The sequence below is a fragment of the Syngnathus floridae genome, chromosome 7, assembly GCF_059516105.1.
Source record: "Syngnathus floridae isolate MCC-2025c chromosome 7, RoL_Sflo_1.0, whole genome shotgun sequence".
NCBI classification, from domain to species: Eukaryota; Metazoa; Chordata; class Actinopteri; order Syngnathiformes; family Syngnathidae; genus Syngnathus; species Syngnathus floridae.
The window spans coordinates 18,118,123-18,134,242 of NC_142419.1; the positions used below are offsets into that span (position 1 = coordinate 18,118,123).

General features: G+C 49.3%; 2 protein-coding genes and 1 long non-coding RNA gene across 3 annotated transcripts; 1 reads left to right on the forward strand and 2 right to left on the reverse strand.

The window, feature by feature from the left end:
- Window positions 1-27: 27 nt before the first annotated feature.
- LOC148395792 (tripartite motif-containing protein 3-like) lies at window positions 28-8,680 on the reverse strand. The gene is made up of 13 exons (XM_088380563.1): window positions 8,437-8,680; window positions 5,100-5,265; window positions 4,660-4,900; window positions 4,426-4,577; window positions 3,846-4,026; window positions 2,968-3,697; window positions 2,772-2,875; window positions 2,518-2,685; window positions 2,278-2,446; window positions 1,990-2,049; window positions 1,811-1,881; window positions 1,605-1,745; window positions 28-1,269 (listed from the first exon to the last, which is right to left on the reverse strand). Exons 2-13 carry the CDS (start codon window positions 5,246-5,248, stop codon window positions 1,117-1,119), a joined length of 2,319 nt encoding a protein of 772 aa, XP_088236689.1. The 5' UTR covers window positions 5,249-5,265; window positions 8,437-8,680; the 3' UTR covers window positions 28-1,116.
- A 727-nt stretch (window positions 8,681-9,407) lies between these two features.
- On the reverse strand, window positions 9,408-14,893 carry fhdc4 (FH2 domain containing 4). The gene is made up of 11 exons (XM_088381130.1): window positions 14,530-14,893; window positions 14,145-14,206; window positions 13,502-13,604; window positions 12,951-13,036; window positions 12,778-12,878; window positions 12,641-12,711; window positions 12,462-12,569; window positions 12,323-12,393; window positions 12,134-12,251; window positions 11,897-12,061; window positions 9,408-11,781 (listed from the first exon to the last, which is right to left on the reverse strand). Exons 1-11 carry the CDS (start codon window positions 14,887-14,889, stop codon window positions 10,705-10,707), a joined length of 2,322 nt encoding a protein of 773 aa, XP_088237256.1. The 5' UTR covers window positions 14,890-14,893; the 3' UTR covers window positions 9,408-10,704.
- LOC148395794 (uncharacterized) lies at window positions 13,327-15,129 on the forward strand. Its single transcript, XR_015859488.1, has 2 exons — window positions 13,327-13,642; window positions 14,512-15,129. It is a non-coding gene; the product is annotated as an uncharacterized LOC148395794 (long non-coding RNA).
- The last annotated feature ends 991 nt before the right edge of the window (window positions 15,130-16,120 follow it).

Below are 16,120 nucleotides of genomic sequence, written 5' to 3' on the forward strand. Positions count from 1 at the left end.
GCCAGTTTGTGTTTCCTGAGAAGTGTATTTTTCCCCAACATGCACCTCAAAAACACATTTTTATTTTTGATTGAGAGTTGGTTGGTTGCCTGGGATTAATTACGAGCAGAAAGATTACACATTGGATCCAAATTCTATATCAAAAGTAATTTATGCTTACATATTCCCTGTACTTTTGTGTTTGTGTGTGTTTGGACCTTCCGTTAATCGACTGAATGAATGTATTACTGTAATTTAGCGTTAGAGTTAACCCTAATTAATTGCTTGAATTTCAAAATAAATTTGTGTTTGTATCAATTTATTAAATAGAAAACGAGATCAGCCCATCTTCACATGAACACAAATTCACAAATTTCAATCAATACTCCTATGAAAGGTGACATGGCGTTGTCAGATAAAATAAAACAATTCAAACGCATATCCATTTAAAAAAATAAAAGTGTAAAAGCAGAGCATGTGTATAAAATCAAATAAATTAGCTCTCCCCATCCCGCCTCCTTGTTGCTTAAAATCATATAAAACAAAAGTCATCAACAAAAAAAAAAACGCTATTGTGCTGCTTTAATCGCAATAAATATTCTTCTAGTGTACGTATGTTCATCAAGCAAGTTTTGAAAAGCGCATATTTGAAAACAGCTGCCTTGGGTGCCGCTGCCACTGCCGCTGCGTCCTCGTCATGTTGTATTATACACAATAATATACATTTAGTCCGCTATATACACTAAGTACATACAGCAAATTATTGTTTCACGCCAAGCAGTGAAAAAAATGGACTGAAGATTTAAAAAAAAAAAAAAAAAAAGACTAGTTTTCTTTGCAGTGGTGTGGCCCAAATACTTGTCGGTATATAAATGACGTTACGGAGATGAAATCAAATTGCATGCATTGGGACAAAGTTAAGGCTCGTGTAATACTGGAATCTAATCGAGCTATCTTTGAAGCACACACACACACACACACACACACACACTCGTACACTCGGCGCGTTCCTTAAAAGAAGCTATGTCGTCAAATTTGGAAAATAAAAACATCATAAAATTCCGAGCCCACGGCGCAAGCGTCATGGCTGATACGTGAGACGAGAGGTTTGATTACACCCTGTGCCTTTGTGGCGTCTTACTGCAGGTAGCGGTAAACCTTGAAGCAGTGGTTGCCCGAGTCAGCCACCGCCACGTGGCCGTCCGAGGTGAGCGCCAAGCCTTGCGGGCCGTACAAGGGGTCCGCCGTCGTGTTGATGTAGGACAAGAAGGAGCCTGAGCTGTCAAAAACCTGGTTGGGGAGAGGAGAGGAGAGGGGAGGGGAGGGGAGGGGAGGGGAAGGGAGGGGAGAGGAGAGGAGAGGAGAGGAGAGGAGAGGCGAAGAGAAGAGAAGAGAAGAGAAGAGAAGAGAAGAGAAGAGAAGAGAAGAGAAGAGAAGAGAAGAGAAGAGAAGAGAAGAGAAGAGAAGAGAAGAGAAGAGAAGAGAAGAGAAGAGAAGAGCTCGTGTCAGATTTCAAAAGACACAAGAGCAGTGTGCCACGAGGACTGCTCGTGGTACATGGAGCTCTCTCTAGCGGTCAAAACACTATACCATACTGTTAGCGCACTAGAAACGATTTTTCCAACCTGGATGCGACTGTTGCCCCAGTCGGCCACGATGATGTTGCCATTAGCGTCGACGGCCACGCCCGTGGGAGCGTTGAACTGGCCGTTGCCTTCACCGTGCGAGCCAAACTTGAACAGGAACTCGCCGTCCGCATTGTAGACCTGAAGAGAAAGAAAGGGTGTGACTAAAGACCAAGAGCTAAAAGACAAAGACAACAGAAGTGTACCTTCACGGAATGGTTGTGAAAGTCTGTCACAACAATCTCATTCTTGTTATTGACTGCCACAAAATGCGGACCTACAGAAAACACAGGGAAACAGAAACGGCGTCAATTTTGGACTTGGGCTCGCTAGCAAAAGATAACAAAGAAATCAATAAACGAGGTTGCTAAGTGAATTGACTTACTGAAGACTGGGCCTGATTTACTCAGCTTTTGTTCGAGTGTCACATTTGCTCCACTTTTTTCTACAAGGAAAGAAAACATGACTTCAAATTTTATATCTAGCTCACTAGCGAGCACGACGGTTCGCTATCTATAGCTAGTTCGCTAGCTAGAGAAACAGGCAACTTTTGATTCAAAAAAAAAAAAAAAAAGTGGCTGTCATCTTGTAAAATCCCCCCCACATCACACCACTTCCAAACGTTCTTCTTTTGTCTGAGTGACGTAATGATTGTAGGAATAATAAATCCTACCAGCAAAGTGTCTGTCGGACGTTCCCTTGGCTCCAAATTTGGTGACCAGCTTTCCGTTGGCCTGGAAGATGAAGACGCAGCAGGCCTTGTTGTCCACAGTGATGATGTGTCCGTTCTTGTCCACGGCCACTCCTTTCGGACCCATCAGACGACCGGCACCGATTTTGTTCTGACAAGCGCCAACGTTTGGGTCATCGAGTCACAATGAAATGACTCGTGTCGTTTTGTGTGTTGGATTACTTTGAATTTTCCGTCGGAGGAGAAGATGCTAATCCATCTGTTGTCGTAGTCGGCCACGATGATGTCGCCGTTCATGTCCACCGTCACCCCCGTCGGGCGCTGCAGCTGCCCCGGGGAGCGACCTCTGACCCCGAATCGCATCTTGAACTGCCCGTCGTTGGAGAAGACCTGAACAAGAGGCCTCCGTGTCACAGCTTGCCCACATGTCGTCGTTTTGTTTTCAACTCAACGCGACGTGCCGTGCCGTGCCAGACCTGTATGCATTGGTTGTTGCTGTCGGCCACCACGATGCGACCGTTGCTGGAGGTGGAGATGCCTTGAAGGTTGGTGAATTCTCCTTTGTCACGTCCTCTTGTTCCTGGCAAATCATGTTGCAATTGAACGCCACAGCCTCATCCAAGACAATCTGTCAAACGTCCTTGGCAGCAAAATTGTGCGAGCCATCCTCACCGACTCTGTAGATGAGCTCGTCCTCAATGGGGTTCTCCTTCTTCTTGGTGGTGCTGTACATACTGGAGGGCCTTCTGACGGCCTTCTGGCGAACGTGACCTCCTCCGCCGCTCGGCGACTTGACCCGCCGCTTGACGTCATCGGGCGACTGCAGCACGTCGGAGGGCTTGACGGCGCGCAGGCGGAAGGGGCTCCCCCGGACGGGCTGCTCGTAGAGCAGCAGCGAGAAGGCGAACTCGCCTTCGGCGCGGGCCGTGTAGCCCACCTCGTACGTGCCGTTCTTGTTGTCCGTCACCTCGGCCTCGGCCGCCGCGCCCTCGGCCGACACGATACGGGCCCGCAGGGCGGCGTTGCCCGTCCTGACCAGCTCGCCGTCTTTGTCCTTGGTGGTGACGGTGACGGTGGTGTGCTGGCCCACCAGAGCGTGGCGCAGGCCCTCGCCGGTGGCCACGCTGGTGTGGCCCACCGCCCCCGTGGTGATCAAGACGCCCAGGTTCTGGATGGAGCGCCGCAGGCCGTCCGTCTCCACTTGGCACTCCAGGTGGCCGTTTTCGTGCGGGTGCTCGGGGAAGGTGTGGCGCGCCAGGGCGCTGACCCGCTCGCCCATCTGCTTCTGGACCAGGAGCACCTCGGTGGCGCTGCCGTGGCTCAGGGCCTGCTCGGTGAAGTCGCAGCTGCTCTGGATGTTCTCTTTGCCCTGCAGTAACGACGTCAGCTGGGCTTGGAGCACCTGAAAGGACCCGCACCAAAACAAATTTAAATTGATGGGGCGGCTATTATCTTCCCCTGATCGCAACCCAATTGAGAACCTTGGGAGTGAAATAGTGAAATACTCTAAAAGCCATTTTAAGTTGAGATTTTTTGTTGGGAGGTGCAACCTTCTGTTTGGCGCTGCAGATGTTGTCCACCTCGGCGACAAGGGCGCTCTTGCGCTGGTGCAAGGCTTTCTCCAGCTCGTCAAAAGTGTCGTTGATCTCCGTCACGGCGGCGTGCTTGCGCTCCGTCAGCTGCTTGGAGATCTCGTTTACGAGCTCGATGGCCACCGTCAGCTGAGGAAGTCTGTCGTGCAAACACCGACACGACGTTCCTCATTAATACGTGAAAAAGGTACAAATGAAGAGAGATAAATGATATGTTTAACAAATAAGACATTTGAAAAATAAAGGAGTCAATCAAAGTTCTAAATATAATATTCATATTTTTTTCACTTTGGTTTTCTAAACATTATTAGTCAGATTTGTTTGATAGCTTTGTGATGATAGCTTCTAATATTTTATCATTATGTAAAATATGATACCTTAAACTAAGCAACCAATACCTGGTATCGGTACTCGCCCATCCCTAAATACTATTAAAAATGACATCAAACTAAAATCAAATCTATATTCGCCCCCCCTCCAAAAAAATCGAATGTAGATGAAAACGAATGTACATCTGAAGGCGGACGTGATGGCTGACCTGTTGCGTACGGTGTCCAGCTGGTTCTTGAGTGCCGACTTGTGTTGTTCGAGCACGTCCCTCAGAGGCACCGTCACATGCTCCCTGTGCTCGCCCTCCGTGCACTCCAGGCACATGGCCGTCTCACACGACTCGCAGTAGAACTCCATCACCTGCGGGTGGCGCAGTGGAGCAGGAGCAAGTCTTTACCTCGTAAGGCGACGACGACCCAGCAGGGCTCGAGCATGCGCTCACCTTGCCCTCGTGGTTGGGGCAGGAGAGGGGCGGGCAGGTGGTGGCGGCGCCGGCCGAGTCCAGCACGTTGCATGCCTCGGGTCGGCTGCACTCAGGGTCCCGCTGCAGGACCTCCATCAGGTTGGTGATGAAAAAGTTGTTCTGGAGAGCGGCCACGCCTTTTTCGGGCAGGATGGACGTCTGCCGGCACACCGGACACGACAGCGTCAGGGACTGCGGAGGGATGTAGTTCTGCAGGCATCTGCAGGGGAAACCAAAAACGAGTCCCATTTATTGGTCAAACTGGAAAACAACCATTCTGACAACCACCACTAGATGGCGGCGCTGCACTCATTTTCAGTGCGTGCTCAGTCAAGTGAGACGACACCGGGGGAAACAGCTGGATGCTGCGTTAAAAGAAGGACAATTTGAATTTTGGGGGGAAAAAAATGGTTTGGTACCTCTCACAGAAAGTGTGCAGGCAGGGCAGCACTTTGGGGTTGTGGTAGCGGTCCAGGCAGATGCTGCACACCAGGAACTGCTTGTCGATCTGCCTCACCACCGGGCTGGCGGCGCCGCCGCTCTCGCGCTTGGCCATGGACACAGACATTCACGCCAATGGGGAACCTGTGCGGACGGCGTGGCGACAAGGTCAGCTAGGCCGCCGGGAGGAAACACGGCGGCGTTGAGAGGGCGTCGGCGACCGGCGCGCGCCTAGGAGGAAATGAGTCACCACGCTGGAAGCGTTCTGAGAGACTCGCTCAAGTATCAGCTGGCTCGAGCAGGGCTGTTTTGAGTCTTCGATTTCTTCCACTGACGGAATCACCCTGCTTTACACGTAACATGCACCCTCGTGATTAAAGCCTACAGGCAGCTTGATGAATTTGGAAAGCCGGCTGCAGTATTGCCAATTGAAATCCTAAACCCCACCACGGGCATGAAACCCAAAGCCAGGCTTGAAATCCTTCCGCTTCTAACCTGCACTTGAACCCCAAATCGCAGTCAACAAAAAGTCAACAAAAAACGAGTGGGTGGGTTGCAAACGTTTTCTCGGTGACACTTAGCTCATGCACTTGGGAAATGCACTCATAAACCACAAACGATTCCAAAAATATGGACTGCTTGATTTTTTTTTTTTAAAAAAAAGCTGCCTCTCCAGATGCTACTGCAAAAATAAAAAGCCAATGCGGGACTTCCTGCCCCTTGGTGGCCAGCTGCTTGCGTTGAAGACAGCGCCACCAGCTGACCTGACTGTCCATCTGTCACAGGACGTTGGGTGGGTGTGTGCGTTTGCTTGTCGGTCGGCCGGCGCAGTGAGCGAGCGAGCGAGCAAGCGAGCAAGCAAGCAAGCAGCTGTCCCCGAGAGCTAGCAGCAACATTCCAGCTTAGATCAACGCCTCCTCGCTTTCGTTTTGTTTTTCGTCTTCTTTCGATGCACTCGTGGCATTGTGGGACCTCCTGCGCAATTTTTCAGACTGCGTTGTTGGCCAAGACTTAAGTGCTTGCTGCCCCCCCCCCCCCCCTTACGCTCTTTTGACATGAACTCTGATTTAAAAAGTGACGTCACGTAGCTCGCCCCCCGCCCCCCCCATCCTTCCTCAATCCGAACAGCCGGCGCGGCGCGTTTCAGTTCCTCCCACTCGAGCGAAGCTTTCTCGAATAACAGTTTTTCATTCATGTGCGTTGACTATTGAAGGCGTTGTTCTGCATGAGATGTGATGTGAGCGTTATAAAACGAAAACAAAAAAGCCAGGTCATGTGCGTTGAAATGTTAAAAATAGCACATGGAACGCAGTCAACCATTCTCAGCACGTATTCTTTGACAGCGGATATCTACTGGACATTTCATTAGGTACCCCTGAGCAACCATTTAGTAGATTTATGTTTGACGTTTCAGCGTGGGGTACGGTTTTAATCAAGCCATAGGGTTAGGGTCAAGTCTGAGTTGGGAAAAGCAAATGAGCGTATACGGCCTATGTTAGGGTTTCAAATTAGTTGGGGGAAAAACACATTTGCATGGTTAGGCTGCTAAATGTCAGTGTTTGAAGTAAATGAGGATTATTTCACTTTGGAATTTCAAGCCCACCAAAATCGGGTTTCAAGCAAGGCTTAGGGTTTCAAACAAGAGCAAGCATTTCAAAACAAAGTCTCGCGATAGGCTTGGGGTTTCAAACCTGGGCTCTAATTTGAAGTAAGGTTTCAAACAGTGGTGAGGGTTTCCAGTTTCACTTTGGAGCCAGCGTTAAGGTCACCGTCTGCCGTCTAGATCCGAGCGACCCGCCAGCCAATTACAAGAGACAGATGACCACGGGAGTCCGCTCCCTTCTTATAAAACGGGGTTAGCGTTTCAATCCAGGACTGAAATTTTAAATTAGGGCTGTTGAAATATTTTCCTTAATGATCAAGACTTGAGCAACAAGTCCGATCCAAACGACGCGGGCATCGGTACTTGACGATCACTATCTGACAAACTGCTGTTTTGTTTGACACTTTTTAATTATATTGGCCAAGCAACCCATCGCATCTCATGAGTTGAGTCACTCAAAATTGTTTGGTCAGTCGCAACGGCCCGGTTTATTGAGGTCCGATCTGATTTCATCAAAGTTTGGCGATCTGGATAAGGGACAGAGTACATCACGTGACTCACATCACAAAGTTGCTGAGCAAAAGCACCCCAGCGTCTCCTCATCTCACTTTGTTCACATTTGACTAACCCGACAAACACGCGACGAGTCAGCACTTTTGCCAATCTCGCTGAGACAACAAAGAGAGGCGGCAGACAGCGGCAGATCATCCTGTGACCTCCTCTCACTCTCTCACACATCAGATTAGAAATTAGGAAGTGGACGAAAACGCCTACGTGTGTTGTGGGGTGTCCGCTCCGTCCACTTTCCATTGCGCTTGTCCTCGAGAAGCGATTTAGAGCTACAATACTTGGGCTACGATACAAGTCTAAAGTTCTAGCCGCCCGTTTCCCACGCCACGAGAGTGACGGGTTGACTTTGGACGAGACCCGGGGTACACCCTGGACCGGTCACCAACTAATTACAGAGCACCAGTCACGCTTACATTCACACAAATGGTCAGATTTGATCCTTACTGACCCTACTGTTCAAAATAGGGCCAAGATTCCAACCCAGAACCAAAGCACTGCGGGGCAGACGAGCAAACCACGAAGGACCACCGTGCTCCCTGATGACGTGTTGTTTTATTTAGCCAGAGAGATGCGGCTGCCGCATATCGCCGCATCTAAGCCTGCTGACAGCCCATCCGAGTGCACAAGCACGTTGGCCTCTGCGGCCTCCGCCAGCCCCCAATGATGGACTCAGACAGCGAAGCGTTTTGCTGATGCCCATGCTTATCACGCCGATGACGACGGTCTCCCCTCGGGGGTCTACAAGCAACCTCGCTGTGACCGCAAAGGACGCCAGAGGGCTTGTTCTACACAAAGACCCGCTAATCGATGAGAAATCATCCGCTTCGGCAACATCACCCGCCGCTGCTGCAGCGCAAGACCAAGCGCACCAACACGGCAGTGACATAAGCAAACAAGCTGACTCACATGTAGCCCACATACTGGACACACTGCAGCAAAGGGGCACACCTGCGACAAGAGGCCTGTCACCATGTTGACAAGCCCAAAAATCACACGCTTTGGGCATTTTGGATAGGAAACGAAGAGCATCAAGCTTCCTCGCTGTCACACTTCATAAAACATCAATTATTCATCCGCACGGACGGAGCGGGGGCAAGCAAACAACAAAAGGAGGTATGGTGCATGTTTGGGGGAGTACTCACATGAAATCCCAGCGGCAGGAGCAGCAGGAACGGGCAAGTGAGGCTCAGGCGTCAGCATCGCAGGCTCGCTAGGAGAAAGCCGGCCATTGTGCAACTCCACCGTCCGCTCTCAGACTCCCAAACGCGTACAGAGGCGCTAAAGACAGCAAAGGAAAGGAAAGGCAAGGCAAGGAAGGGAAAGGGCTGGGTCTGTCTGGGAGGAGGAGGAGGAGGAGGAGGAGGGAAGGACATGGGGGTCGAGGAAGAGGAAGGAAAGGAGGGAGAGGTGATGGGAGTGGCGACTAGGAGGCATTGGTCAGGCATCCTGTGGGCGGAGCTAAGTCAGCCAATGGCATGTGTGGAGGTGCATGGGGATGTGCGGGGGAGTCCAATCTCAGTAACAGACGGCGAGAGTGCATGTGATGCACAAAAAAAAAAAAGGAAAGGGGGGGCTGGCTGGCTTAAGATTCCACCCAGCTAGTCCACCTTAAAAGGACAAAGGATGGCGTTAAATACATTTTAGGCCGACGATTATCAGGAAAGACGTCCATTGGGGGGGTCCCGCATAAATAAAATACATTTCAAGGTGGCACAGAGCTCCACGATAAAAACAGGCTGAAAATGGAATGTGGTCAGGTCAGTTCAGTTATGCAATACATTTTTAAAGCAATAAAATAAGCACTTTGATGAGACGTCGTGTGATGCTGCGCAATAAAAGCAGCGGGTCGTTTGTTGGGGGTGGGGCGGGCGCTCTGTCATCTCGCAACGCCTCGTTGCCATGGCGACTGCCTCCGCACGGCACGGAGCGCCGACAACATGGCCGCCGCAATCTGCCACATCTTAGAGGCCGTACACATAAAGTGAGGATGACATTGAACCACCTTACGGCATATGCACTTTTGTATTAGTTACACCCAGAGCTAAGCAACTGGAAATATTTAAGATGCATATATGTATGTGTTGGGTAAATTACACTTTTACAAAATCAGAGGTAATAGTGCCACAATGTTTATTATGGTAGTATAAATAAATGACACATCTAAATAGTGACATTGTAATGCTACTGCAGTACAGTATTGTGTTACCATTCCCAAGCAGTGACCTACATTTACAACGTAATCTCCAATATTGTTATCATGTATCCTATTAAGCTTATTTACTTTTGAATTTTCTTTTGGCTGTGCAGCTTTCAGTGCGTGTATGTGATGAAGTTGTATTTATTTCGATGCTTGACTTGCTCGACTGTAATGGCTCGAAAGAAAAAATCTGCCCCGGAGATTGTTGGACACCAGAGATTGGCTGGCAGGATTAAAAGCTGACATGTTCCCTGAGCGTCAGGTGTTTGTTTATTTGGTGGGCTGCCTAAACCGCGGCGCTCGTAACACGCCTCATCTGACAGGCAGCCTTTGTACCACTGACCCATTTAATTAAGCCCCCCCTCCCCAACACACACACACAAAACAAAGGCTGAATTGTGCAGATGCAAAAGCTCATCTGATGACATCACTGGGGGACAATATAGAAGTGAAAAAAATTGTTGGATTACAATTTTAAGAGAACATGTCGAGAATATAAAAAACACTTAACATGGGATGTAGAAATAATTCCTAGCGTCCAACATGCACTCCAATTAAGACTGACCAATAGCTTGGTCTTTCCATAGGACTGTAACATGCTGCCATCTAGCGGTAGCGCCCAGTCCTGCAACAGAGTTCATTTTTATCGTACTCAAGGTTGGCTTGCGCAAAAAGACAACACACTCCACTCCTGGACAACTTTGCCCAGCTTTTTCAGCGGGAGTCCTCTGACCCGAGTTATGAGTGTCCACTGCACGTCATCCTTTTCCTCTTAACCCTCAAGTCTTCCTTCGCTACATCCACAACCTTCTTCCTCACTTGCATCCTCACCATCCTTCTTCCAACATACTCTTTCTTTCTTCTGAACGGGTCATGTCTCCAAAACACCAAAGCTCGGCTGTCCCTCTTATTTTGAATCCTATCCAAGCCGTTCTCTCTCCAATAGGCTGACCTCATCAACAACTTCTTTCTTCTACCACACGACACTTTCCCTAAAACGTCTTCTCTATGTAGTCTCAACTCCCCCCCCTCCTCACATTCGTGCACATCCATACATTGGTCCCTAATCTTCATCGTTTCCACCATGACGTCAAGCTGGAAATAAGCCAAAAAATGGATTCAGTGGCTTGAACTCGTGCAATGTAAATTTCAGGAAAGCTATGGCGGCATTTTCGAGACGAACGAGCTCATCATTTCAGATTCATTTGCGTCCTTACACATCCGTACCGAGATGAGCAGTTTCCTTGACCGCCTGCTGCCTACCAATGTCGCCGAGGCGCTTGAAAATGCCATAAAAGAGTCCTGAGGACTCCGAGTTGCTCCACGAACTCTTGGATGGAACACTTTTGCCATTTCCCTCGTAGTTTTGCTCCTTGTCTTGGCCGGGGGGCGGCGTAAGGCTCAGCCTTCCCTCGCTGGCCTGAGAATCTCGTTTTTGAGGTAGGTTGGTTAAGTCAGTACCTCGCTCGGTCTCCTGCTCGGTGTCCCACAAGTCGTCATCGTCGTCCTCTGCCTCCTTCTTGATTTTGACCGGCAGCGTGTGGCGGCGGGGAATATTACACTTGGACGGAGGCGATGAGCTGAGCAAGAATTTGACCAGCTCCTCGTTTGTCGGGTCTCCGGGGTACCGGTCGGTTTCCATGTCAAAAGTCCGCTGACGGGTCTTGGCCAACTTGGGATTTTCCACGGGAAACTCCGTGGAGGAGACGCTACCCCGGCTTTTCTGGTAGAGCAAAACCTTCTTGGAGGCCTCACGCAGTTTTTGGGCCTCCTCCTCGTTATTGTCCTGGAGGTCCTCCTCGTCGCTGTCCGTGGCAGCGGAGAACGTGGGAGGCGAGGAAGGACTGCTGGGATTCCCACCGCCGCTCGATTCCTCAGCGGCACGACGTAGATCCTCTCCCTGATTCTTTTGGTGAGTGGCGGCGTCGGAGCCGTCCGCTGGTCGGTGGGGAGTTGTGGTGAGTTCGGCGGCGGAGTTCCACTCTTTCTTGGCCGTGACGCCGGCCTTTAAAGATTCCAGACATTTGAGCTCAGGCTGGGAGGTCATCTCCGAGAGGCTTCCCGACTGAGGGCTGGCGCCGGCGGGGAAGCCGTGAGTGGACAAGGGGCGTCCCGAGCGTCTCCTCTGGAGCCGGTTGGTCAGGACGTTTTGCAGGATGGACTCCAAAGCGATGCCCTCCATTTCTTTGTCTCTGACTGAGCAGGTGGCCGTGGATCTGCGCTTGGCGGCGCTTTGGAGACGCTTCTGGTGTCGTCGTTTCACCTCCGCCTTCTCCCGGGCTGTGTTTTCCTGAGGAAGAAAGAAAGAAAAAGAAAAAAAAAAAATCAACCCATCAGACCTCAGTTCAACTTTTGCCCATTCTTGCGTTGACTTTTTTTTTAGCACGTCAAAACATGGGCTTAACCTGCACGGCCCGCAGAAACTTCTCGCAAAAGGAGTCGAAGATTGAGCAACACTCCTCCAGTCTGAACTTGCTGGGGTCTTCGCAGAAGTACTCCGCCACCGAGTCGCTGGTGGACTGAAGCTCCCGCAGATCCCGTTCCACCTCGTCCAAGCAGGCCTCGGCATCCTGAACCGAGAGGAGCGCTTAGCAGCGGCCCGATAAGAGTCGGTCGGCGGGCGAGCAACGAACGATTCTCACTTGGAGGAAATTCTCCATTTGAGCCTTGAGGTCTTCCTGCTTCAAAGTATTGGCTTTGGCGTCATTCACTTTCTTGACTTGCCGATCGAACTCGGCTTCGAGCTCACTCGGATTGATCCTGCGAGCAAAAAGGTGGAACGATACATTTTCAATTGCAAGTTTTTTCTTTTTAGAAGTTAGCGTGTTTACCTTGCTGCGGCTTTGACGTGAGCGAGTTGTTTGGCAAAGTTAAGTAGCTCCACGTCGACGTTCTGAGCTTGCTGCAGGGACAATCGCATTTAGCCAAATAAAAAAAAACGCTTGCAACTTGATGAAAGCGTCCACTTGCCATCACCACATAGTGCATTAGATTCATGCCGGGCTTGTTTGCTTTGGTGTCCACCAGCTTGAGCAGGGATGCCATCCGGAAGCCGATTGCGCTGCCGGCGTATCCGCCCTGTCGTCCAAACAAGCCGAGCTCACAAACGCACACAAAAAATTGACAACAGTAGCGTCACGCTCACTCACGGCGTTCATGTAATTGCCCGTCTTCAAAACCAGCCGGATGACCGAGTGCAAGCTGTCAGAATCCAGAAGCTCTAAGAAAACAAACAATTTGGATAAGTTTGCACAAAGTATTCGTTTTGACGTTCAAAGTCGAGCACCGTTTGCAGCAGCTTTCAAAGTGCCAATGAATCCTCTCATTTCAGCCATGATGGGGAAAAACTCCTCCTTAAGGACCAAGCTGCTCAGACGCTCCTCATACCTGACACAACATAAAAAGGCTCCAATTGTAAAGCTTCATTCCGTCACTTGCAAAAGAACCTGGAGCTCTCACCCGGGGATCCGGATCAGCATCAGCATGAAGAGGTCGGCGTCCGGGAGGGACGTTTGGTCGCCGCTAAATTTAAGCAGCTCTTTCACCTGTGGACATTTTCACCGAGATCTCAAGTCAACGGAGTCATTCCATCAAAAATCAATATTTTATGACAGAATTCTTGCAAATCTTAATTTACAAATGCAACAAAATCTTAAAACATTGACAAGATACGTAGTCATCAATTTACAAAACAATAATTATAATAATAATAATAAAAAAATAATTTATAAATCCTTGATAGCCAGCCTAATGTCAACGTTAGCAAAAACAATTTAGAAATTCTTCAAAAGTGCACTAAAGGCTAATGGCAATGTGGTCCATCAATTATTTACTAAAAGCAGATTATTACATCTTATGTGTTAAAGATAGCAACAATCCATTTCTCTGTCAACTCTTCAGAAAGGAAAACTTTTGCAATGTACTTCGATCAATGTGTGTCCTGCCGTTAATGGTTAACGAGATCTAACAATAATGCAGCTCGAGTTGACGTGAAAAGGTTCGGCGAGTACCTCGCCGTCTTCTGGCAGCATTTTACGCAGCTCCCGAAGTTTCCCGGGGCCAAAACCGAGGCCTTTTCCCGCTTTGATTTCCTCAATCATGTCAGTGACAGGCCTGTGGATTGAGGAGCGCAGAGAAGAAAGGGAGCTGAGGTGAGGCTTACCAGTGATGTCACATCAATTATCCACAATTATTTGTTGGATTGAGGTTGGACCGCCACTTACGCCAACAAGCCTCAACAAGCGAGCTCTGCTGAACAACATTTTCATTTGAAACCACTTCATCCTCCAATTAATCCATGAAATGAATGCAAACACTAATAATCCACTCCCAAAAAAATCCCACATCAATAGCATGTCAAGTTCATTTCAAGTTATTTTCACCTTGACTTTTGCCGCCGCGCCCTCGTGGCGGAGTGTCACAAGTTCACTCCAAAGTAAAACTGCGGCTTGCAACAAAATGTCAGCAAGTTGGGCTACTCCCAAGGTGGAAAAAAAATATTCAGAAGCATTGCTACACTTTGATGGTATACGTTGTAGAATGCGCACTTGATAGCCGTGAGGAACATGCTTCTCATCTCAGGTCGACCGGGCCTGCCGGGACACGCGAGTGTGACGCAGTCGTGCTACGCCGTTAGCGCTGTGAGAGACTCACCGCCTGAACTGCTTGAGGAAAATCCCAATGTTCATGCTCCTCTTGGCGCTCAGGATGGACACCTAAAGACGGCAGCAGAAGGTTATTTTGAATGCTCACATAGCAACAATCTTCAAAAGTGGCTGTTGTCAGTGAGAACCTCAAAATATGCTTGAGATATTTTAACCTCCACCTGGGAACTATTGTGACAAAATTGAGCCAACATCAGAAGGTTCTCATGTGACCTTCCTTAAGCAAACACACACCGAGTGAAGAAAAGATAACATTGCTGATCCATTACGTAATAGCGGGTTAGCATTTTTTTTTCTAGTGCGCCGTGTTCACGCAATGCTCTGATGCTTTTTATTACGACCACTGTTTCTTTCAGTGATCCGTCCGCACTCACCAGTTCTGCCCCGGAGGCGGCAGCCAGCGGGCCCCTGGCGCCGTGGCGGCCCAGGGTGGTGAGCTGCTGCTGGTTCTGCTGCTGGGCCAGCTTATGACTGAAGAGCTCCTCTATGTGCTCCGTGTCCAGCTCGTAGTCGCCGTCCGCCTGATCCGCCGTCCAGATGTTGTGCTTGCCCATCACCGTGTGCTTGGGGATGGTCTCCCAGTTGAAGTTGCGCATCCTGGAGCGCCGACGCTCTAATTTCGAGCTGCCCGGACCGGGGGGCGGCGGCGGCGGTGGCGGTGGGGGAGGCGGAGGAGGAGGCAGTAAAGGAGGAGGTGGCGGCGGCGGCGGCGGCAGAGGATCGCCGGGTTCCATCTTGATGGGGATTCGGCGGCGCGGTCGTCTTGTCAGCCGCGCGTGAGGAAGCCCGGCGCCGGCAGTGGCACGTCGTGTTTTGTTTTCATTGGTCTTGGCTTCAACGGGAGCGTCCCAAACGACACTGAGAGTGACGCATTCATTCTAGGGAGTAAAAGGGTGTGGAGAAGTTATGACAGTGGGAGTACAAAGACCACATTCAATGTAGTCGTTTGAAACTGCATTAAAAAGTGAGCCATATTGTAGTTGCCTTTGTTAGTAAATCTTGATGCAACAATATTTTGTCTCACTGTTTGGCATCCAATACTGCTGCCATTACTCCGTTACCTCACAGCAGCATCAACAAACCCACATTTCCTGTATTTTTTATGAACTGCAATTTTATTTTGCTACAAACAACTAGTCAAATACTTAAAGACTGTACTTGAGCAAATTGCTACGGGAAGCTGTTGCTTTGATAGCAAAACAGTCAAGCTGTTGCTAGCAAGGCATTTCTTTCTCTCACACACTGGGATGATAAGCCAAAGATAACATCAGGAAGGTAAGGTAAGGTAAAAAAGAGCAATCACATGACTAAATCATGCCACGGAAATGACTCTGCAATTTGATTGATCAACTTGTAAACAGTAACTCACCTTTGCTTTTTCCGCTTACAAATGTGCCCAGCTTCCTAGTTTTCCATTCCAGACTGGCTCCTCTCGTGCTGAAACTTGAAGGAGTGTCGCAATTCCTCTGGAAAAGACAAGGACACGCCCATGGAGAGAAGGCGGCAGAGGGAGTGTGTGCTCACCTTCGTTGGGAAGGAGCACCTCTGGGATCCCTGCCGGACCTCCTTGACTTGTTATGCGAGTGGTTGGACTGTGAGCGCTGGGCTGGATTTATGGACTCCGGCAACGTGATGAGTTGCGCTTCAAAGATACAGGAGATGAATATTGATTTGTTTTAAAGGCACACACACGGCTCTTTCACTCGTTGGTGATTTCAAAATACCTCAAGATGGGAGATAGTGAAGATGGGATTAAAATGTAATTATTCACCTCAATGCAGATTACGTGCTCATGTATAATCACTTCATGGGGGACAATGTCAAGATTTGCAAGCTGATTTAAGATCTGCACAAAGCCAAAGGGTAGTTGTTAAAATTTGAGCAACCCAATTTAAAAAACACTGTCATGCTCTGCAGAAGGCTCAGTAAAGTTATGATCACCATCATGATTTGACAATGAATTAG